The sequence below is a fragment of the Abramis brama genome (assembly GCF_963993115.1).
Source record: "Abramis brama genome assembly, chromosome: 11".
NCBI lineage: Eukaryota > Metazoa > Chordata > Actinopteri > Cypriniformes > Leuciscidae > Abramis > Abramis brama.
Genome location: NC_139973.1, coordinates 32,368,026 through 32,393,383, shown reverse-complemented (window position 1 = coordinate 32,393,383; position 25,358 = coordinate 32,368,026). Strand labels below are relative to the sequence as shown.

The 25,358-nt window shown below is 35.1% G+C and overlaps 3 protein-coding genes across 5 annotated transcripts; 2 read left to right on the top strand and 1 right to left on the bottom strand.

The window, feature by feature from the left end:
* The first annotated feature begins 2,732 nt into the window (after positions 1-2,732).
* casp8l1 (caspase 8, apoptosis-related cysteine peptidase, like 1) lies at positions 2,733-7,860 on the top strand. Of its 3 annotated transcripts, none has more exons than XM_084128340.1 (7): positions 2,733-2,896; positions 3,407-3,511; positions 3,680-3,782; positions 3,869-3,991; positions 4,297-4,798; positions 5,004-5,229; positions 6,742-7,860. In XM_084128340.1, exons 2-6 carry the CDS (start codon positions 3,407-3,409, stop codon positions 5,164-5,166), a joined length of 996 nt encoding a protein of 331 aa, XP_083984466.1. In that variant the 5' UTR covers positions 2,733-2,896; the 3' UTR covers positions 5,167-5,229; positions 6,742-7,860. The 3 variants fall into 3 exon arrangements, with proteins under 3 accessions (XP_083984466.1, XP_083984464.1, XP_083984465.1); XM_084128338.1 differs by having other exon boundaries at positions 2,736-2,896; positions 3,407-3,529; XM_084128339.1 differs by lacking the exon at positions 2,733-2,896 and adding an exon at positions 2,908-3,152 and having other exon boundaries at positions 3,407-3,529.
* Positions 7,861-8,636: 776 nt separating this feature from the next.
* On the bottom strand, positions 8,637-11,712 carry casp20 (caspase 20, apoptosis-related cysteine peptidase). Its single transcript, XM_084129745.1, has 5 exons — positions 11,646-11,712; positions 10,708-11,027; positions 10,502-10,607; positions 9,311-9,809; positions 8,637-9,128 (listed from the first exon to the last, which is right to left on the bottom strand). Exons 2-5 carry the CDS (start codon positions 11,002-11,004, stop codon positions 8,996-8,998), a joined length of 1,035 nt encoding a protein of 344 aa, XP_083985871.1. The 5' UTR covers positions 11,005-11,027; positions 11,646-11,712; the 3' UTR covers positions 8,637-8,995.
* A 343-nt stretch (positions 11,713-12,055) lies between these two features.
* On the top strand, positions 12,056-24,415 carry dytn (dystrotelin). Its single transcript, XM_084129594.1, has 14 exons — positions 12,056-12,094; positions 12,365-12,436; positions 12,553-12,751; positions 12,833-12,918; positions 13,036-13,136; positions 13,222-13,293; positions 14,897-15,060; positions 15,452-15,563; positions 15,819-15,931; positions 16,545-16,680; positions 18,618-18,691; positions 18,813-18,963; positions 21,720-22,209; positions 23,105-24,415. The coding sequence occupies exons 1-14, from the start codon at positions 12,076-12,078 to the stop codon at positions 23,206-23,208; spliced, it is 1,893 nt and encodes a 630-aa protein (XP_083985720.1). The 5' UTR covers positions 12,056-12,075; the 3' UTR covers positions 23,209-24,415.
* The last annotated feature ends 943 nt before the right edge of the window (positions 24,416-25,358 follow it).

Below are 25,358 nucleotides of genomic sequence, written 5' to 3'. Positions count from 1 at the left end.
TTTTGTTACACGTAACATTAAAAGTTCAATAAAACTTCAAAAATAAACAGGAATGCTTTATCACAGCTAATCCATCTGGATTAAACCTCTTATTTCAGTCTTCTGACTCATTTTTGCTGTATGGTAATAGCCGTATACCGGTTAATTTGTGTGTATAATTATGTGTGAGTGGGTGTGTCTTTTGCACTCTTGATGTTTTAGAGCTTCATCCATTCATCGCTGTGCACTTTTTTCTGTATCGTGGCTGATTTGTAGATTGTACACAAAAATATTCTGTTTCCATATTTTTTGCCCATTTCCCATTCATTTCCTATTATTGTACTAGTGCAACACATTTTTTTTTTTTACATTCTGCTAAATTCTCCATTTCATTCTCTCTCTCTCATTCTCATTCTCTACTTGTGATTACAGGTGGCAGTTGCATCAGAGGGGGAAGCCTTGACAGTGCCTCCCTTATGTACTTATACTGCTGGGACAACCGTGCAGTCATATGCAAAGGATTTGCTGCAATTTCTTTCGTCCTGCCCACAGCTGAAATAGAAAATAGAAAAAATGAAGGCATTTGTTTAATTGTTCATTGTTCATTTGTTGTTTTTACAGTTTCTTGTTATTCTTTTGAAATTGTTAGTATTTAATATGTTAGTTCGGATAAATATTTTTGTTTCTTTTATTGGGTTAAAATAAGGTCTTTCTACTATGCTTTTACAATTTGTAATTTACTTCTTTCTTAATACATTTAGCTGAAGTTAGGTTTATCTGTACCAGCATAATTAACTGTAACTACATGAAACAAAGGGTGTAACAAGTGTCACTTTAATTTACGGCCCGCAGATGTTGCACTTACTCTGTAACTGAAACAAGGGGGTAACAATGAAACAAGGGGGTAGCAAGTGTCACTTTAATTTACAGCCCGCAGATTTTGTACTTACTCTGTAACTACGTGAAACAAGGGGGTAGCAAGTGTCACTTTAATTTACGGCCCACAGATGTTGCACTTCCTCTGTAACTACGTGAAACAAGGGGGTAGCAAGTGTCACTTTAATTTACGGCCCGCAGATTTTGTACTTACTCTGTAACTACATGAAACAAAGGGTGTAACAAGTGTCACTTTAATTTACGGCCCGCAGATGTTGCACTTACTCTGTAACTGAAACAAGGGGATAACAATGAAACAAGGGGGTAGCAAGTGTCACTTTAATTTACGGCCCACAGATGTTGCACTTCCTCTGTAACTACATGAAACAAGGGGGTAGCAAGTGTCACTTTAATTTACGGCCCGCAGATTTTGTACTTACTCTGTAACTACATGAAACAAGGGGGTAGCAAGTGTCACTTTAATTTATGGCCCACAGATGTTGCACTTCCTCTGTAACTAAACAACGGGGTAACAATGAAACAAGGGGGTAGCAAGTGTCACTTTAATTTACGGCCCGCAGATGTTGCACTTACTCTGTAACTACGTGAAACAAAGGGTGTAACAAGTGTCACTTTAATTTACGGCCTGCAGATGTTGCACTTACTCTGTAACTATGTGAAACAAGGGGGTAGCAAGTGTCACTTTAATTTACAGCCCGCAGATTTTGTACTTACTCTGTAACTACATGAAACAAAGGGTGTAACAAGTGTCACTTTAATTTACGGCCTGCAGATGTTGCACTTACTCTGTAACTATGTGAAACAAGGGGGTAGCAAGTGTCACTTTAATTTACGGCCCACAGATGTTGCACTTCCTCTGTAACTAAACAAGGGGGTAACAATGAAACAAGGGGGTAGCAAGTGTCACTTTAATTTACGGCCCGCAGATGTTGCACTTACTCTGTAACTATGTGAAACAAGTTTGACTTAAACAGTAACTACAGAAAATAGCTCTAATTTTGCTTGCCTTGTTTTCACTATAGTTGCCTTGCCTATTTTTAATTTTGCTTGATGACCCAACAAAAACCTGTCCTCTTTTTCTTTCTTAAGGCAATAGCCTAAGACATAAGATTGTTGTTTTTACATGTAGCCTAAGCCATATCACATAATATTTGAATAGTTAGCCTGAAGCTATGAATTACTTACTGGATAAATTATTTGTAATTTACCACGTTTTTTGTTTTTTTTAGCATAGTAGGTCATACATACCATTTAACTCATAACATAGTTAACCCATGCATAGTTATAAAATACTTACTGCGTATATTATTTGTATTTTTCCTGGTTGTTACCCTTTATTCCCCAAATATTATAAATTGTTCCTTTATAATTACATGTAGGTCTACGTACTTTATAGGTAGGCTACACTATAATTACCGAAATGTAAATTCGGTTTACTTACACAGCTTTTTACAGTCTATGGTTTACTCACACCTTCAGTTCCACTAATGCTCATAAATCTGTTTTTATAACAGTAAAATCTTTTTTCATGTAGTCGCTATGTTATATTGTATCATGTTTATAAAAATAATATGTAGTAAGAAGTATAGGCAAATGAACTTTATTCTTGTACAAACAGATTAAGCAGTAACCGTTACTACAATAAAGTATTAAATAGAAAAGTATCTGAAACGTCTGTGTATTTGACAAATGTTGCATTTGTTTCACTTCAGCTGTGGTAAAGTCTGCAAACACAGCACTAGCGTCACGGGAATCAGAATTGTGTCGACTTCACGCCTCCGTGTGCAGCTCCTCCCGCCTTCATGCGGCAACTCTCCGATAGGATAATATTTATGGCGGCCATTTAACTTTCTTTCGAAGGGCGGAGATTCTCTTCCTCTCCCTTTCTATCTCCCTCCCTCCCTTTCCCTTTATTTGACTGTCAATGCTCTTTCCGCACTCCGTTCACAAACGGATCCTCAAAATCCTACTTGACTGATCTGTATTGTTTCATAAGCCGATCTAGCAAAAGTTGACGGAGGTCAGTACTTACTGTTTACTCATGCATATGTTTACGTTTATATTTTTTGTATCTGTGCACAAAAGCGCGCGAAAAACTTCCAGCTTCACTGACTCTACGCACCGGCGGCGGAGATTCTCTCCCTCTCCCTTTCCATCTCCCTCTCTCTCTTTCCGCACTCCGTCCGCAAAACACCTGCACAATCTAAATATATCCCACTAGACTGATCTGCATTGTTTCATAAGCCAATCTAGCACTTTTCTTCGAGTTGACGGAGGTAAGTACTTACTGTTTACTCATTCATATGTTTACGTTTATATTTTTGTATCTGTGCACAAAGCGCGCGAAAAACTTCCTGCTTCACTTACTCTACGCACTGGCACTGCGCATTTCCCACAGTTAGTTTATATATATATTGCATGTTTTGGTTTAAAACCGTGTATTGGATAATATTATATTATTTGTTGATATACAAACATCTAACGTTAATGATTCTGTTGACATTACGGTTTTTCTTTTTATTACTCTCAGATGGATGAAACTGTCCATGTCAGCAACAATGATCAGATAAGTCAGGCTACCAAGAATGAGCAAAAGAAGGGCAAAGGATCAGATGAATCACAAAGAAAGAAGGCTGTAAGGAGTAATTTAGAAGTAAGATTTCATTTAATTAAGACTAGAAATGTCCTGTTATTTTTGATAGATACATGCTATTTGAGAAAATTATATTTCTGAACCATTGTAATATATTATTATGCTATTAGTAGAATTTCTCTATTTAGGCTATTTATTTTTACCATTTAGGGAGCCAAAGAAAACCAATGTGTTCAAAGGACTAAAAGAAAGAGGAAGTCCCTTCAAACCACTGGCAATATTTCACACCATTACCCTAAAAAGAAGCATGCAGGTAAGTCATTTACAATCTGTGTTATGTTAGTAAACTAGAATATATGCCAAGCCTAGCCTTCTCCTAAACTGTCCTTATTTTCACAGTGACAAAGCAGAATGAATTTTATTCCATGTCAAAAAGACCTTGTGGATATTGTTTGATCATCAACAACTATAATTTTGAGGATGCGTCACTTAAAAACCGGAAAGGGACAGACAAAGATAAAGGTATTTTGGGGAGTTTGAGGGATACACATTTCTAAATTTGAATACATATGTAGTGTACGCATATTGTATACAGATCCCTACTCTAAAAAGTAACCATGAACTGAAAAGGTAGTCTACTGTTAAATATTCCACTAGAAACAAACTTTGTTGTATTATTTTATTTTAATACTGTGAAGCTGCTTTGATACAATCTGTATTGTGAAAAGCGCTATACAAATATACTTGATTTGATTTGATTTGATTTAAATATGTCAAATATGGCTTTATGATAAAGACCTAACTATACATTTGACTTTGTCTCCTAGATAATCTTACCAGAGTGTTTGAGAACATGTTTTTCGAAGTCGAGGTGCGGGCCGATTTGCGAGCCTTGGATATGCAAAATGTGATAAAGGAGTTTGCAGAGAGGGATCACTCTACGATGGATGCCTTTGTTTGCTGCATCCTCTCCCATGGAGAGAAAGGCTCTGTTCTGGGAATAGATGGAAAACAAGTCCCGATTTGTGAACTCACACAGCCTTTTGCTGAATGCCGCACACTAGCCAGCAAGCCCAAGCTTTTCTTCATTCAGGCCTGTCAGGGTAATGAGGCCCAGCAAGGTGTGTGGATGGCAGATGGACAGGAGAGCACAACAGAAGATGAAACATTTGAGGATACTTATATTCCTGCGTTGCACAGTGTTCCTTTAAAAGCTGATTTCCTAATCGGAATGGCCACAGTAGAGGAATACCAGTCCTATCGCCACATTACAGAAGGGTCTATCTATATCCAGGAGCTCTGCAAGCAGCTTGAAATTGGCTGTCCACAGTGAGTTGTGGTCTTTATTTTGATAATTTTTGCATTTGGTGTTAACATCCATTTTGGGTGAGTTTATCATCTTGGAAACACATTGTGGTCTGATCATTCAAAGCACCATCAAAAGATGGGAGTGCATGTGGCTATATTGCATTTATGTATTGATGTGTCCACAATACTCATGTAACTTGTTGATATCGCTTTCTTTTTTTGACAGGAAAAAGGATATGCACTTAATTTTGACAAGGGTGAATAAAGCAGTGAGCTCCCAAACCATTCAGCGTTCCAAGCAGATGCCTGAGGTTCGCTACACTCTAACCAAAATACTGGTCCTTCCCATGAAGCAAATGTATTTGGGGAAGAAAAATATCCATATTTAAAACTTTATCGAATAAAATAACTGGTAACACTTTACAATAAGGTTCATTAGTTAACTACATTCAGTGTTTCCCCTAGGTTTACAGGTTTGGGGGGGGGGGGGGGGGGGGGGGGGGGGGGGGGGTTGGTTAGGGAAAATTGACAGAGACATTATCTATCTATCTATCTATCTATCTATCTATGTGTCACATTAATTGGTTGTCTGGGAGGGTAATGCTTTGTAAAAGTTAACATAAAACACAAATGTAAAAAAAAAAAAATGTTAACATAAGATATCTCTTTAAAAAAAAAAAAAAAAAACATATTTAAATATTTTTAAAATTTACTTTTGCAAATAACCTTTGTTAAATTTATAGAAGTATTTGTTAATATTAATGGACCAGAGCTTAAATAGTTTTATTTTTTAACTAACAACTAAAAAAAGATTTATAAATACTAACAAATATATTGCTCATTCATTGTTCGTTAATGTTAGTTAATACATTTATATGACAAATTTTAAATGTGCTTTTTTTGTGAGAAGTTTTTATTTCTATGATGCATTTATTGGAGAGAATAATCCTGTCAGACACAGCACTGCTGTGAACGCGCGTTCACGTTTAAACAATTTAAACAATGTATTATTCAATGCATTACTTCTATATAATTATATATTAAGTTGCTCAAGCAAGTGGTAAAATATTTAACCATGTATTTATATTAAAATCTTTTGCATTTAAATTTTAATACAATAAATCTTGCATGTCACAAAGAACTTGTTTTTCCACCTCCACGAATGTCATTATGTCGCCTTGTTGAGGTAAATTGTAGTTTTCCTTGCTTTACCCCGGTCTTAAAGTGAAAAAAGTAGTATTTAATTAAATAAATTTATGGTGAGATTACTACATTTTATTTAATTAATCGCACTTATGGTGAAATTACTACATTTTCAGGTCAATCTGTGTTCATTTTGACCACGAAACATGCGCTGTCACTTTAATTCAGCGTTTTCAGCACAGCAGAAATCATAGACAGTATATAAACGGCAAAAGTAGACTCGGTGCGGAAACGATCGCTGCACTGCTGTATACGCACCGCAACTGGAACGGATCGATCATCGACGGACTGCATCCGCGTGCAGTGTGAAAGCTCTGTAAACATGGGTACGGAAAAAAATACTCACCGCACACGCACTGCAAACGAAATATGTGTGAAACGGGCGTAGACTTGGAGCAGGAGAGCGAGTGTTGCCATCATCAGTTCAGCGACATATTTCCCGCCGCGCGCTCTCTGTCCGCTAGTGCTCATCTGTATTTGACGCAAGTGTTTGTTTGTGTGTGAGTGTGCGCGCTTGCGCACTCATTGGGATAATTGTAAACGCGCAAACACAGACAGAAAAGACATGCCATCGTGGAAATAAGATAAATAACATATTACTTGAGGGCTATTTAGTTTTTTTTTAAATAAAATAACAAATTGTAATCTGGCGCTATAAAGAAAATCAAATCAAATTTACTTGACTTCAAGGGGGGCGGGGGGAGCCGTTAGGAGGGCGGGGCGCCCCCCTTATATAATGGTAGGGGAAACACTGACATTAGTTAACATTAACTAATAATGAACTGCACTTATACAGCATTTGTTCATCTTTGTTATTGTTAATTTCAACATTTACTAATACTTTATTAAAATCTTGTTAACATTAGGTAATGCACTGTGAACTAACATGAACAAACAATGAACAGCTTTATTTTCATTAACTAACATTAACAAAGATTAACAAAAACAGTAGTAAATGTATTGCTCATTGTTAGTTCATGTTAGTTAATACATTTACTAATGTTTAATAAAGGAACCTTATTGTAAAGTGTTACCAAATAACTACCTTTTAAAAAGCCCTCCAGTTCCTTATTATGCTGGGTCCATCGAAGACTAAGTCATAATGTTTGATAACCATTAGTTAATAATTGACCTGATTTAGAATTCCACTGCTGTATTTAAATAACTAGCTGACAAATCAGAGGCATAGAACAGCTCTGAGACAACTTAAGAGGTTAAATCAATTGGAGATTGAATACATACATACGGACTTCTGTATTTTTCAACCTGGGACCCACGTGAACTGCGTTTACATCGACATTGCCGCAAACAAAAAATAAACAAACGGTAAATGCTGCGTTTCCTAATGGCTTGCTTTCGGTGGCTCCATCTTGCGGCTGTATGCCATTAGAACAGTGTGAATGGATGTTTAGGAATTTCAGTTAAATGTATTGTAAGTTAAAACAACTGCTTAAAAAAAAAAAAAAAGATAAATACTTTCCATCCAATGCTTGAATATATTCAAACTCAATTTTTGCTGACATATTTTATCCCTTAAAGTGATATTGAATACAACACAAACTGCTGTTTTAGCTATTATTGTGTATTTACAGTATAATTACCATGTCAATTCTTGTCCCTGCCTGTGGAAATATGCTTTGTGATGCCTTCATTTGACATACAGTATACTGTTTCTATTGGTCCTGCCCAATGGCATGTTTCTTTGTTGATGAATTTTCATTTTAACTTGATAATGTCATGCATTTCATTGAGTATTTAACCAGGGTTTTGTATTTAAACATTTTAAAGACTTTTTACATTTGCAGTTTGGTTAATATGCACATATCTGGAAAACCCCTGTGCTGTAAACATGAGTTTGTCATTAAAAAGTGAAAAACAAATTGGTCTCAAATTTCTCATGATTCTCTTCACTTTTACAGATGTGGCAAATATGCTGTAAAAATGAAAAACAAAATATGCTGATAAAATGTAATACCTGTGGGTGGTAAACAATAGCTAATAACTGTTTCTGTGAAACATTTGGGCGATCAGAAAACCACTGTATATATATATATATCTGTCACGGATAGTTCCTATAGTGCTGGTAGACCCTACTCTGAAGTAGGTGCGAACACGCCAACATCCGGATACTTTTGCCAATAGTTCTAGGAACTATGAAATGGCGGGTAAAGAGTTAAGAGATATAGTGAACTGGAATTCTTCCTAGTCAAACCTCTATTAAAGATATCTGCAATTTAATTATGGATATCTCAATCTGATTTTGACTTGGAAGATCTTGTTTGGAGATTGCATTTAAATTTGATACTGGGAAAAATTTAAATAAAGATACTTTAAACTACAACTACTGTGTATACTAACAATCATTTGATACAATGCACTTATTGTGTACATTAATGGTTTTACAATGTACTTATATTTAAAAAATATCGGAATGTAATTAAAGCTATAATTAATTTATTATTACACTGTTGACTCTCCCTAACAATTGTACATAATGATTTTAAGTAGGTATAGTTATTAAAAGACACCTAATATAAAACCCCTACATTTGACACATACCACTCTGGTCATCCTACCTGATGCCATATTTATGTGTAGACTTAATGTGTATTGCAGGTATACATTAAATTGCATTCCATTTGTGCATGCAGTAATACACCATATTAAAATATTATTTATTATAAAATAATTAAATGAGTGTATTTATATAGGGTACAGAAAGTGTACATAGAAAAGTATGTAGTAAATGTGTAAAACATATCTGCAAAAATACAATAATTAACCACTGTTTATAAAAAAATTGTTTTATCTCAAATGGCTCAAATTGATTCCCTTTAAGTAAACAGTTTTGGCCCTGATTTTAAAAGAAAAGAAAAAAAGTCCTTTAAGAACATGGAAGAGTAAAGTAAACATACTGTATATATTTTTTGGAGATTCCCTTATAAATGATCCTATTAAGATAAAATATAAAAAAAGACATATTGAGGCATCTTTGCATGACACATGTAGGAGCTTTCAGTGGTTCACTGGCTGCAGGATCAGTTTCTTCCTCATGGTGACTTCATGGACAGGCATTTGTTTGCATTTGATCCCCTCACTGCTAACCTCATTATTCACACTAAGCAGGATCGTCTGGATGTCTGTACCCCTGGGGACAAAAAAATCAATAAATCATTTTTTTAATTTTTTGATAGTACATCTAGTTCTGATTTTGTACATGTTATCGATTTCAGTACGCATTATTTTCCTTTATCATTTTCTCTACTTTGTATACTCAAATGTTCATAATGAACATAAAACTGCTGCATGAAATCTTTGTTACAAACTTACAGTGGACAATGTTTCTCTAGGTTTCGGCAAAGTGACTGAATAAACCAGGAGCCCACTTCTGGCTTTCTATAAGAAAGGTGACCGTCAGTGGTTGACCTGGCAATGAGGAAATCCGTGTCATCTGGGATTGTGATATCAAAATCATCACCATCCACCTCCATCTCTGATTCTCCGTCTTCTGGAGCATCCGCTTGGACTTTCACACGGAGTTGATTTTTTTTCCCACGACATGCCTGTATAAAAAACAGTTTGGGCTTGCCGGCTAGGCTTTGGCAGGAAATGCCAGTGAAAGGCTCCCGTATTTCATCAACAGAAACAACACCACCATCGCATCCATAGACTCCTTCTTTTTCGCCATGGGAGAGGACACAGCATACAAAGCAGTCTCCGTCTACTGTCGTCCTCAGGTCTTTGAGGAGATCCTTCATTTCAGCTGCAGTTTTATTTCTGTGCACCACCACCTCAAACCCCAGCCAGCGGAAAACTCTGGCAAGATACTCTGGGGTCGAAAAGAGAGAAAATAAGCAACTCCATACATTCATCGATATAAAAAATTATAAATAAATAATATTTATAAAAATTGACAAATAAATATTATAATTTAATGAAAATAAAAAAATAAAAAATTCTTCATAAATGTACAACTCAACTATTTTCTTTCCTGAATTATTTTCTTATAGTTTCCTTTACACAATAAGTGTAGATAATCCTGCTTATACCATGGTATTTTCCTGGCATTGACAATTTAAAGCTGTAATTGATGTTTGCAGCATCAATACTTTAAAAACAGCAATAAAGGTATCACATTAATTAGAACAATGATTAAACTGACTGGAACTAGCAGCGCATTAAACTGTATTACTACACACCTTTCAGCCAATCAGAATCAAGTATTTAGACAGACCACCATGGTATAACTTAAAATAGTGGTTACACTTTATTTTTAAGATGTCCTTGTTACAGTGCAATTATATACATTTAAGTACTGAGTAATATTAATTAAAAACAGATACTTATAGGGTTACGATAAAGGTTTGGTATATGGTTAGTTGCATGTAATCATACATAATGTATAGTTAGTACTATAGTAACTACATGTAACGTGTAACAAGGACACTGTAAAATAAAGTGTTACCAAAATATCTAATGCTAAATACCTAAATACAATGCAAAAATGTTTAAAAAACAAACTTTGGTCCTCATCTGATCCGCTTCTTTCCTGCATGGTCGTAAAATTCACATTGTTGATGATTACGCAGGTACCACGTGGAATTCGTTCTATTTTGTATTGAGGGACCTGAAATAAAAGCACATATACACACATCAGTGGTATAGAAAATACTTGAGGGCAGCATTTACATTAATTTGAATATATGAGCATCAAATATTGATGTCACCTGTACTGGAGGATCAAAAATGTCATGATCCTTTAACGTTGGAAAACTTTCCAAACAATCCTTTCTTAAAAGGTCTATGAAATTGCGACAAGTTTCATCCCCCTTTCCAATGAGTTTGTCAAGTAGGTCGGTGACTCTCTTCTGTCTTTCAGAAATATCTATGAGGTTCATGTATTCACGTTGAGTAATAAGATTAGCCTGATGCACATGCTGCAAGATTAAGTCGGCATCTACAGATAAAGTCATCATGAGGAAGACTTTATGTTTGACAATTCTCTGAAGGTATTTTTTGTCCATTTTTCAAAATCAACACTGATGAACTGGAGAGAAGAAGAACATAGATGTTAGTTTATGTCAGAGAGCATCTTCAGGATAGTAAATAGTTCATATTCACTTCAAAGCAAAGAAACAAGTTGCAAATAACCTAATAATGGCCAATAGCACTGACATGGACAAAGTGAAATAAAACCTGTTCATACATTATTAACAATAAGTAACACAAACCAAGCAAGTGGCAGCTTGTGCATGCAAGTTTAAAAGGACTTGATGGTCACAAGGAAACAATTTCATGTTACAGCGTTCAGGTGAGCAATAAGTTCACTATTATGTTTTAAATAGATCTATAGTTCGATATAGATATGCTAAATATAATAGGCTACTTATTTGACAATTGCTATAAGAACGTGTTTATAACTTTAATATTAAATCGTTCGGTTTAAGATTATCTGTCGTACCGAATAAAATAAATGTGCTTCCTATTTGCTTTGCTTTCATTTTCGTAGGCTAATAGACTACTGTAGCTTCAGCTATTTATTTGCACTACTTACATCACATTTATACAAAACGTAGGCTACACATCGCAAACATCGATCTATCTACTTTGCAATAATAGCTATTAGCATAGACGCTTGAAGGTATTTGTTATATAAAACACCGACCTTCTTGTCAGATGAGACTTTCCCTCGCAGAACTCGAAGGCGCGAAAGGATGAATGAGAATGAGTGTGGGGTTGCCAGATATTCTGGGTTGCCTAGTCTTTTGTTGGGTAGACCTATGTGAATTGTCAATAAAATGTACTACCCTTTAACTAACCTTTAGGAAAATATTGATAGTCAGCCTCAGGAAGTCAAGCTAAATTTTGAATGAGTAGTTTTATTTTGTATTCAGTTTTTGTGGGGCACTGGTTACTTTTTTTGTGCTGAAACCTAGTTATAGCATACTTTCCATGCTAGGTTAATCTGTTAATTTCTAAAAATTCTCACAAAGAAAACAATGTAGTTGAAAATAAAAGGAATATGGTGTAGATGGTCATTGACATTTAAATATTTTTGTCTCCATAACCAAGGTTTTATTGAACAGAGAACTGTTATGGATGTGGATTTCATAGGTAAGTTTATTGGTCCCTGTTTACATTAATTCAGGATGAAAATGGCAGAAAATGTCTGTTTAAGGTGTATTAAGAATACTAAAAAATGCTGAATAGGATCTGTAAATAATAATGTATTTATTAATGAATTAGTATAGGATATTGTGCGCATTTACAATGAAACCTCTTTCTGGGTATCCTCTTTTGTGTATATTGGTACAAGTACATTTATTGATCAAAATCCCATCAATTTGTTAAAAAATAAATATTCATATATTTCTCCCACAAAAGGTCTGAATGAGGTTCGTCCTGCAGTGTATCGAGCTGCTCTAAAGCTTCGCTCGTTACAAAAACTATGTCAGAGTAAGTTTTTCTGTGTTTAACTTTTTTTGTGAATGCAGGAGGATGCTTTTATATAACATTATATAATCTCGCAAACTTAATATATCTCATTAGTGACTCTCTTTTTCAAACTCCAGTGCACCTGGTGTCACTGCAGGATTTGCGCCCAGTTTTAAATACTTTATGTTCTGGGGAATCAGTGATTAGTCTTGCTCAAGAAGATGTACAGCAGCTTCTAGAAGAGCTATTCCAGAGCATTTCACATGAACTTCCTGGTCAGGCAGTACCTGAAGCCACAGATCAAACCACCAGGCTTCTCTTTAAACTGTTTGACAGGTGAGGGGTGACTTCTGATTCAACATTATATAGTCTATTTTTGTGTTTATGCATGTGTGATTTAACCTTGCTTTCTTTTAGAGAGCAAACCGGGGTTATTCTGCTCAGGTCTGTGGAGGCCGCGCTGATCGCCCTCTGTGGAGACTCTCTCTCAGCTAAACAGAAGGGTCTGTTCTACATTCACTTGATTTTTATCGCTTATTCCGATTCTGTCTAGCTTTCAGAATGTATTAATGTTTACGATCTTAGTTAAGTGTTCAGGGTCTGTGCTTGTGTCTCTGCAGCTCTGTTCCGACTGGCTGAGAGCTACAGTGGGAATCAGGAGAGCAACAGGGGCTCCATCAGTCAAAGTGCACTCAGAGTCCTGCTGGAAGACCTCAGCCAGGTGAGAAAAGCAACAGTTTGATCCAATTAATAAGAGCCACTTCTAACAAATACAACACATTTCTAAATTAAAACATCTGGTTAAGGTTCCAGCAGTGGTTCAAGAAAACCATGTGTTTGGCCACGCTGAAACTGCAGTGTCCTCCTGCTTCAAAGGGGTAATGTACATTCTCCTAACACACACACTATATACAGTATATATATATATATATATATATATATATATATATAAATATATATATATACAGTCAAACCAAACATTATTCTGACAGCAGATATAATTTTTGATATTTTTTTTACTAGTGGGCGCAGGACACTATAGTTCATTTGTGTAAGTGAGGATAGCAAAATAAAGTAAACTGTGACATATTATACCCAAAAATTATTCATACAGTGGACTATCAGTAAAATTTATAAAAATTTGGAACCAAAAATTGTTCAGACACTTTGACCTGACTATGTTTTGCTTAAAGGGTTAGTTCACCCAAAAATGAAAATTCTGTCAGTAATTACTCACCCTCATGTTGTTCCAACCCCGTAAGACCTTCGTTCATCTTCAATCTGAGAGCTGGATCACTCCTCCATAGGCTTCTAAGGCATTATAACTTGCTGGCCCAGAAAATGTATTAAAGACATCGTTAATATAGTCCAAGTGACTACAGTGGCTCAATCTTAAGTTTATCAAGCGACGAGAATACTTTTTGTGCGCAAAAAAACCCCAAAATAACGACTTTATTCCACTATTCATTTCCTTCTCTCTGGGGCTCGAGTTTTTTCACGTAGTGTAACTGCGCAGCGCTTCTGTGTTATACGTCACACGCATCACACACATGACCAGCGTCGGCCAATAGTGAGCCTACGTGTGACGTACAACACAGAAGCGCTGCGCAGTTATACTACGTGAAACTTACTTTGCGCACAAAAAGTATTCTCGTCGCTTTATAAACTTAAGATTGAGCCACTGTAGTCACTTGGACTAACGATGTCTTTAATACATTTTCTGGGCCAGCAAGTTATAATGCCTTAGAAGCCTATGGAGGAGTGATCCAGCTCTCAGATTTAATCAAAAATATCTTAATTTGTGTTCCGAAGATGAACGAAGGTCTTACGGGGTTGGAACAACATGAGGGTGAGTAATTACTGACAGAATTTTCATTTTTGGGTGAACTAACCCTTTAAGTGTTTTTGTCTTTAATTGCTAATGCAACCTTTTTACACCACAGACTGAACAAAATTAAGCATGGTTTGGTAATTGGTTGACCTAAATTGGTATTATCTAATTGTGTACTTAAATTTAACAGCTGACAGCTATTCAACCTAACTCATTTGTGAGACAGTCTAACAGAAGGATGGCCAAAACCATTAAACCACTAAACTATAGTGAATAAACTGTGATAATGTGAGAAATGTTGAAGGTGTCTTAATAAATTTTGGTTTGACTGTGTATATTCACAGAATATATACATGCAAATATATAATGCCTTCATTTTAGAAAGGTGGTCCCTCACAAGAGGACCATCTTATTTGCTAAGCTGTGGCATCAAAAAGTTTGAAAATCCCTGTTGAGGAGATTTTTTTTCATTCAAAGCAACATACAGTAGGCCACACATTTTCCCTTGTAGGTATTTGAAGGTACAGCTCTCAGTTGCTAGAACAGATTTTTAACCACTAAGCTATACCAGCTACAGTGTTTGTCACTCACACACATGTAAACAGCCTCAAATCCTGAAATTTAGGGATTTTTCTCTCTCTCTCTCTCAGGTAATCAGAGCAGATGTGAGTGAAGAGCATTTTATTAGCTGGCTACAGTCAGAACCCCGCCTGCTGTTATGGCTGTCCACTCTCTACAGGATTTCAGTGAGTGAGGCTGTACAACACAGAGTCCGCTGCCATGTCTGTAAAGCCTTTCCTATCACTGGCCTCAGGTGGGTTTTATAATATTAGTGCTATACATCCTTGCAAGGTTTGAAACTGGTTTACTGGCCCACATCTCTGGTTGTAATTTTTATGTTTCAGGGTTATTATCCTTCACTAAAACAAAAATTGAAACAAAATAAATGAAACCTAAATAGTAATACTAACAAAATGACAAAAACACATAGCAAAATTAACAAAAAATTAACAAAAATTAAAACTGAAAATATAAAAATAAAAGTAAAAGTAATTTTTTTTTTTTTTTACAAACAAATAAAATTAAAATTAAAAATATTAATAATTATACTAAAATAACACTGGAATGTTTGTATTGGGACTGACATGCGTGCTGTCTGGTAGATGAAATGGATAGTGACCTGGTATGACCGTCTCTTCTCATAGGTATCGCTGTCTGAAATGCCTGAATGTACACCTCTGCCAAAGCTGCTTTCTGACTGAGAGACGCACCCGGAAACACAAGCCATCCCATCCTGTACTGGAATATTGCACTCAGGTGTACTACTAAGCATATAATGTTTTACATACTGTGCATCTATTAACTAGGGATGTCAGTTTAATGCCTTAATTTACTGTGAGTAATTAAAATAATTGATTTTAGTTTTTATTGTTTTATTTTTCATTTATTTAGACAAAATATTTTAGAATTTTAAAATGTAGGCATTTATCAATTATATCAGTATTGAACAGAATATAGTATATATAACTCTTTTAATTATGTCTTATATAATGTGTGTTATGGTTTGTTCAGCCATCCTGGAAGGAGTCAATAGCATCACTGGCCTCCAGCGCTCGACACGCTTTGGTGCCTCGACACACCCGGAGAGAAGCAGAGAGGAAGAGAGCCCTGAGAACAGGGTCCAGGTACACATTTTGTGTGTGTTTTTTGTGTTGGAAATAAATCAAACCTTTAAACTGTGAATGATACATGTTTAACAGAATATTTAACTGGTTGTTGTCTGCGATGTGTGTTTTCTCTGGATTGAATAAACAGACGGACGACAACTGGTTCAACTCTTAGTTTACTCTCTGATAAAGAGATAAAACAGTCTTATACAATGTTTGTCTTCGACCTCAACATTTCTGTAAAATAAATTTCAAGTGCACTGCAATTAGCACGTGCTTCAAATTCACAGATGACAGCAAATTAATCAAAGTTAAAGCGGAAACATGAAAATATACAACCATACATGGTAAATAATCTCTTAAATATGATTTAGAAGAAGAATGTAAGTATAAAAGTGATTTTTTAGATTAATCAGAGCTTATTAGAAACCCACCTCTCCCATGCATGCAAACACAATGCTGAAAGATAAGAGGAGGTGCAAAGACGGAAATTAAGAAAATTAAAGGGGAAGATGCACACACATACAGACAGTCACTACAGGTATACATTTGAACTTTTTTGTGTAATTCTGTATATTAAACGTGTAGAATACTTTATGTGCCTGTTACACATGTGTTTGTGTGTCTGCAGTGCCTCCTCTCCAGTGTTGCAGTTTGTGGAAGATCCAGACATGCATAATGCTCCTGTAATAAATCTGACTGCCAGCCCTGCTGCGGTTACAGTCGAGTCTAAAGCCCTGCAGACGGAAGAGATAAAGATTCCTCAGGTAACTTACCTGCAATGTTTCACAATAGAGAGACCTCCCATTCCAATAAAGCATTGCAAAAATACACAATATATAAATAAAATATTTAGGCTTTTATAAAGTCTTTTTTTCTTGTGATTTCAACAAAAGTTGTATTCAGTGGTGGCCAAGTAGTTCCGGCCTAGTAAAATTGACCACCATTTATTTAAAGGAACACACCGACTTTTTGGGACTTTAGCTTATTCACCGTATCCCCCAGAGTTAGATAAGTTTATACATACCCTTTTCATCTCCGTGCGTGCCGTAACTCTGTCTGACGCACCCACCGCTAGCCTAGCTTAGCACAAAGACTGGAGGTAAACGGCTCCAGCTAGCATACTGCTCCCAATAAGTGACAAAATAACACCAACATTTTCCTATTTACATGTTGTGATTTGTATAGTCACAGCGTGTACGAATAACAAGGTCACATGAGACACATCCATCTTCTAACCGTATACATACTGGCACAGAGTTTGCTCAGAGTTGGAGTAAATCACTCCGCAGAAGTAGCAGTGCTTCGCCTTCTGATAATATAGTTCCCAGTATGTATACGGTTAGAAGATGGCTGTGTCTCATGTGACCTTGTTATTTGTATACGCTGTGACTATACAAATCACAACATGTAAATAGGAAAATGTTGGCGTTATTTTGTCACTTATTGGGAGCAGTATGCTAGCTGGAGCCGTTTACCTCCAGTCTTTGTGCTAAGCTAGGCTAGCGGTGGGTGCGCCAGACAGAGTTACGGCACGCATGGAGATGGAAAGGGTATGTATGGACTTATCTAACTCTGGGGGATACGGTGGATAAGCTAAAGTCCCAAAAAGTCGGAGTGTTCCTTTAAATATGTTAAAAATTATTATAAAATGTAATTAATTATTATTAAAATTAAATTATTAAATTAATATTAAAGATTTTGTAAGCATATTGCATAGTTGTGCTTGGAGTCCTTTTTTTTTATTTGTGATAATGCAGTGAAACATACCAAATTGTGTGGACACAGTTCAGACCCTTCTTTTGACGTACAAAGTACAAAGAAATTATGAACACATGCAAAAACAAGAGAGAACCAACAAAATATTAAAAACTTATTATGTTGTAATTAGTGTATGCTTTTTCCTGTGAGCTTTTTCTTTTTTGCATAGCAGACCAATACTGTATTTATCACTTTGAAATAGTCTTTGTAAAAGCAAGAAGAAACCACTTAAGTCGAGATCTTGAAACAACAACAACATGAACAACATGATGAATAACATATTCACTGATTAATGTTTACATGTGAATTAAAGCCTAAATTCAATCTGTTCATTATATAAATTTATCGTGCCTCTTTAGAAAAATTTGAAATAAACCTCTCAATTCATATGGATTACTTTTACGATTTCTTTATAAACTTTTTGAAGCGTCAAAGTGGTAGTTGCGTAGCTGTCTTTGGAGGGATAGAAAGTTCTCAGATATCATCAAAAATATCTTCATTTGTGTTCCGAAGTTGAACGAAAGTCTTACGGGTTTGGAATGACATGAGGGTGAGTAATTAATGAAATAATTTCTGGGTAATCTATCCCTTTAATCTTTAAAGGGATATTATGTAGAATTCAGAAAGCCTTGTTATTAGAGACACTGGTGGCCATTAAGTGAACTGCAGCCAGCAACTTACTGCTTGTGCACACAATTTACAGTGATGCGAGTGAACACCAATAGTAATAGTTACACACCAATAGTAAACGACAAAATCAAATCCTGCCCTAAATTTTTTTTTTCTAGTTCTAGAAGCTGTTTCACTCATCCATCACAATAGGGAAGAAACTGTCTAATTTAAGAAAAAATGAATGGGAGAAAATGCTTACTGCACCCTGGAGATCATCATAATGCTAAATGATCACCCTGTGAATATTTTATTTATGTTTATGATGTTATAGAGAGAAACAACTGATCTCCAAAAAGACCTCAGTGTTACCCAGAAAGCCATGAGGGATCTGCAGAGAGATAAATGGTGGGCCTTTTTTCAAAGTAAATCTTTGAGTAGAAAAGACAAGACAGTCTTGTGTGCCGTATGTGCATATGTTTGAACATGTGTGTATGTTCATTTTAAATAACTGCATTTTTGTGTTCAGGCTCCTGGAGAAAGAGTTTCAGGTGTGGAGAGTTGCAGCCCAGTCAGAGCATGATTCACTGGAGGACAAATGCACTGAGCTGAAGACCATGATGGAGACGCTCAACCAAAATAATCAGCATCTGGAAGACGAACTGGACAGAGTCAGACATGTGAGAAGCGGCATAAGGAGGGCATTTAGGCCTAAATATAAGATATATGCATTTGAATTATATATGAAAGTTTTAACATGAACTAATAAACTTGAAAGTCACCATGAAATCAATATTATTTTAATGTAATATTGCCGTATTTATTATAAATGATATATCCGTGCAAAATATTTCTTCTTTTCTGATGACGTTTTTCAGCATGAGGGTGGAACAACCTTTCACTCAAACAAGATTCCAATACACTGTAGAAAAAATATGATCAATAAGTTATGACAACATGTTTTTGCATTGCTTAACTCATCAAAATAAGTTAAGAAATTTTCAACTTTTTTTTATAAGTTATACAAGATTCAACTCATTTTTAAGTCAATTTAATGTAATTTGACATCCAAGTTGATTGTACTTAAAAATGTAAGGCAGCAACGATCAAATCAATGCCCGATGGACAAAATCATTCCCCACCCTACATTTTTTTCTTGTTCAAGAAGCAGTTTCACTTGGATATACCTCACGATAGGGAAGAACTGAATGTGTTTTAAATACACAATAACCTGTTTATATATTTATCATCAATAATTCCAATGTTTTAATCTCATACATTTTTACATTGAATATGGCTTATTTAACAGCCTGCCATATTTTAACCCTTTCACGCATAGTGGTCACTACAGTGGACAGCTATTAAAAAAGCATTTTCTTGAATTTGCACGGGTTTTTATGGCAAAGTTGCACATCAGCCTCTTCATTGGACCCTGGTGCATCATCCTATAAATTGCAACCAAGATGGCCAAGGGTCAGTCAGACATGCCAAGTTGCTCCGGAATATCCACCCATTCCTTCTATCCTAGGAGACTCTTGTAGGTAAAAAAAAATATTGCAGCATCAAGCAATATCTAATGAGTCATATCACAGTAAAATTTTCCACGTTTTAATTTTAGATTGAGAGAAAACTCTGATTAATCACGTCCACTGTAGTGGACGTCATGCATCAATTGCTATATTTCAGCTACAATTCATAATTATAATGTGAATATTGTTTTTGAAATTTAAAACTTAAAAACTTAATCTGCAGTGACTTTTTTTACTGTAAATAAATGTACTTGTATTATTAGAATGTAATTTTCATTGACATCGAAAAAAGTCATGTGATTACATAATGTATGACACTTGTAATGCATTACTTTACTTGTTAGATCAAAAAGTAATCTGATTTCGTAATGCATGTTATTGTAATGCGTTTTTTACATATAACATCAAAAAGTAATCTGATTACATAATGCATGTTACTTGTAATGCGTTTCTTTACTCATAACATCAAAAAGTAATCTGATTACGTAATGCATTTTACTTGTAATGCGTTTCCTTACTCATAACATCAAAAAGTAATCTGATTATGTAATGTGCGTTATTGTAATGCGTTTCTTTACTCATAACATCAAAAAGTAATCTGATTACGTAATGCATGTTACTTGTAATGCGTTTCTTTACTCGTTACATCAAAAAGTAATCTGATTACGTAATGCATGTTACTTGTAATGCGTTTCTTTACTCATAACATCAAAAAGTAATCTGATTACGTAATGCATGTTACTTGTAATGCGTTTCTTTACTCGTTACATCAAAAAGTAATCTGATTAGGTAATGCACATTACTTGTAGTTAATTACTTGTTAGATCAAAAAGTAATCTGATTAGGTAATGCACATTACTTGTAGTTAATTACTTGTTAGATCAAAAAGTAATCTGATTAGGTAATGCATGTTACTTGTAACACATTACTTTACTTGTAACATCAAAAAAGTAATCTGAATGCGTTATGCATGTTACTTGTAATGCGTTACCCCCAACACTGATCATTTCAGATGAGATTGAAAAAACGTATCGCTAGGTTTTCTCAGAGGAGGGCTATGATAGAAATGTGCATGTCTATCTTGAACATAATCAGAATTATTAGCTAATAAGGGTAAATCTCCATACTCTGGTACACTGGAGGGAGCATCTGAGTGGTTTCCACAGTTGTACCTTGACAGACTGTAGAAAATTCTGATGGAATCACATCCTTATGTTCTGATATCAAAGATACGCGAAGTGCAACTTGTATGAAGCCTTTGCAATATTTTGCATTCATATTTTTTGTATATATTTTATAGTTTTTACATGATTTGATATAATTGTATTGATTAGTTTGTTAAATTCACATACTTTATCTGTTTGATTATTGTCTTATATTTAATATAGTATATCTTAAGTTTAAACCATAACCGCATGCTGTCCACTCAAGTGGACATCTGAAGATCTCTTTGAAAAATTTGTAAAAAAATAAAATAAAAATCAATTCTTGTTTTTCATGCCCTAAGAGCAATAAAAACACATAGGAAAAAAAATCCTGACTGAGGTTATCATAATTCATGCATGAAAGGGTTAACCATGCTCATACTTTTTAACTGAATAAATTTAGTTGTTTTCAAAATGAACAGATTAATGCTTATTCTAATATAATATATATATAAAAATGCATTTGACAATACGATTTTATGATTTAAATAAAATTAAATAGAGGCAAATGGTTAATAACAAACTATGCCATGACGTTTTGAGTGCAGAAACCTTACCCGTTTCATTTATGTATGACTGACAAATATCACATTTAGTTTATGTTAAAACTGTGCAATCCAAATGGACTTTAGTAGGGGGCAATATTTGTTTTTATTTATGTAAAACAAGTTCTTTAATTGTTGTTTGTTGTCATTGTCACAGGTGTTGAGTCGTAGGGACAGAGATGAGCCCAGAATTGACTTTCATTCCCATTCAAACCTTCAACCAGAACATGGTGACAGCATTAGTGAGAACGACTGGACACAACCAGGCTGTTTAAAACCTCAGGACAGCTCCAGTGGAGAAGAGGAGATTGAGAAGGGGAGAGAAGGAGGAATAGAAGTGGAGGAGGAGACCCTTTATGAGGTATCAGAAGACATCTCTACGAATCTGGATGACACAGATAGTGTTTTGAACCAGGACGTCCAGACAGCTTCGGGGCAGCAAGAGGAATTTGAGGAGGAGGGGCTACAGGAGGAACAAGAGGAGGTTCTGCTTGAAAGACAGGATCTTTTTTTATTCCATCAGTCCATGTCTGATTTAGCACTGGAAGAGCATTCAGGCTCAGACGACTCACAGATGGACGACGAGGAGGAACTTTGTGAGCTTGTACAGCAACTTAGAAATGAGCTTTCTCTATATACAACCACAGGTTTGTGCAGTCATTTTTATTATGCTTGCAACTTTGTAGCTTTGTTGTCCTATGATCCTACAGAAATTATTCTAATATGCTGGTTTTGTGCTCAAGAAACATTAATTATTGTCAAAACTGTTGTGCTGCTTAATGTGTTAACATGATACACTGCCATTTAACATTTTGGGGTAAGAAAAAATATATATTTATAAAAATATATAAATTAATATTTTATTAAGCAAGGGTGCATTACATTGATTCTAGTGACAGTAAAAACATTTATAATATTTATATTTCAAATAAATGCTGTTGTTTTGAACTTTCTATTCATCAAAGAATCCTGAAGAAAATGCATCAAAGTTTCCATACAAATATTTTGCAGCAAACCCTTTTTCCACATTGATAATAAGAACCATTATTAATAATTGCACAAATCAGTAAAAATATATATATTTAGTATCATTTATCCAGTCTTCAGTGTCACATGATCCTTCAGAAATCATCTAACATACTGATTTGCTGCTCAAGAAACATTTTTAAATTATTATTATCAATGTTGAAAACAGTTTTTGCTGCTTACCATTTTTGTCGAAACAATGAGACCATTCAAACATTTGCGGTAAGATTTAAAAAAGAAAAGAGAGAAATTAAGGATTTCATCAAGGATGCATTAATTGTGACAAAGTGACAGTGAAGACATTTATAATGTTACAAAAGATTTCTATTCTATAAATGTTTTAATAAATTGATTTAATTCATTCATCATTCATTCATTCATTCATAAAAAAATAAATGCTTGATGTTTCTATGAACTGGTTTTAACATTGATAAAAATAAATGGAGCCTTGGTGAGCAGAAGAGATTAAGTAGTAAATATAAATGTGTTTGTGCTATTTTTTGTTCTCTCCATCAGGGTCTGTCTTTCTACAGAAGGAAATGCTAATGACGGCAGCAGAGGGAGTCAGAGACTCTGTTTCTCATTTAGTCACTTCCGTGAGGACCACCAGTTTGGCATGATGGCAGCCAATCATGGGTTGCAAATAAACTTTCACTCATTTCCAACCAGTACAAGCCAATTTTGTAAGTCTCATCCCATCACAAGGCTCATCATAAATTCAAATTTACTAGCTCAATTCACAATTTAATGCAATCTAAATATAAAGAGGTTGCAACTCTTTTTTCAAAATCTAAATGAGACATTGGTTAATATTAGGCTATTATATTCTTGTTCCTACATGAATATTTGATTTTGACTGGTCTATTGCAATTCACTGGTCAAATTATTGGCATACCATCTGTTGTCCAGGGCAACAGTGTATAACGCCTAATACAGAAGCGTTCACTTTGCATTTGGGCCTGTCTGGGTTTATTTTTTAGATAATGGCTGGCTGACCCTTAATTATAGCCCATGTCAATAAATTATCATTCATCTCTTGTTAATGTGTGATTTTATAGTGAATTTATAGGCTGTTTTTTAATTGACTTTTAATACTAGACATTTTGGATCTTTTTTTATTTATTTAAATAATGCCCTCATAATATGTTTATTTTGTTGGACAACACATAAACATTATCCATTTTAATATTTTAATATTTTGCATTCAATACACAGTAAATTTGTTATTCTCATGTTATGCAATACATATTCATACAGAATGTTTTTATTTTTATTTTAAAGGTGTCATGAACTGCATTGTTTTTGTTTTGTTTTATGTTTCCTGGGGTGCACTTATAATGTCACTATATGATTTTTACATCAAAAATGGTCATAATTTAGAAATAAACAGCATTTTCCTATAGTCCTCTGATTTGAAGGCTCTGTTTTAAGGGGCGTGTCTGCTGCGAGACTGTGATTGGCTAACATCTTTGCATATGAAATAGCTAAGTATATGTGGAACCTCTCGAAAACCTTTAGCATATTTTTACTATTACAGCTCTCAAGGTTAACTAATCATGAAAAGTGTTGATTATAGCATTATATTTAGATCTTGGCATGAAAGATTGCACTGATGATCACTGTAGCCGATCAGACATGTTGAGCGCATGAATACAGTGATCTCATCATCGTCGATTTCAGCACACACTAACAAAAGCATTTCATCATAACCATACCTGTCAACCCTCCCGTTTTTCCTGGGATTCTCCCGTATTTTACCTTGCTATCCCGCTATCATCCCGTTTAAATATTTTCCCTTATTTCTCCCGTATTTTTAATCTTTCTATTAAAAAAAATAATAATAAAAAAATCCCACTGGGCGCAAACCAGTTAAGCAGAAATCCCGCCCTGCAGCTAATTTCATTGGTTAAGGTTACAATGACAGGTAGGGTTAGGGATCAGTGTTTGGTGTAGGCAATCAGTACTGTGATTCACATGACCAATAAAATCTTTAGAATCAGCTGCAGGGCGGGATTTCCGCTTAAGTAGTTTGGGGGGGGGAAACGCGTGCATTTTAGGAATGCGTGGTTGAACTTTATTTTAATGAAGTTCCAGCTTGCGTGGGTAAGACATTGCACGTTTGTTCGCTTCATTTCACCGCAGATTCTTTTGTAAACAAGACACAGGTCAAGGCTGGATTTGCAGACAGAATGATATTAAAAAACAATGCTGTGCCTTCTATATTGGATCCGACGGGAGTGGTGCAACACACTTATGTGAGTAAAATGTATTTTATTTGTGCTTGTATTGCATTGTTACAGATCGTTTGATGTCTACTGTGATATCTAGATGATTAACGATAACTTACCACGGTGTCACAGGCTGGAGTACCCTTTGTATTTGAGATGCTGTCGGTTCATTGTCCTGTGATTCGTAAACAGACTCTGGGTCAAATTTGTATGGGCAAATCATTGCGTTTGCCATTTTTTCACATTGGAAGTTTTCAAAACAATTCCCCATGTGAACTGACGGGGGTCGAAACTCATTATAATATGCAAAACTGTAATCCAATCATAGCAGTGGGTGTTTACTTCCAAGTCTTCAATACCTATAAAAACCTAGCATTTCAGGATCTAGTCGCCAAACCACGTTATTAAATAGCCTATTACTTATTCATTATGTTGTTTTTGAATGTAAAAACCATGCAAACGTCATAAGTTGACCTCAGACAACAGTATATTTTTTTAAAGCCAGTTCATGACCCCTTTAACATGGTTACTTATACGTTGTC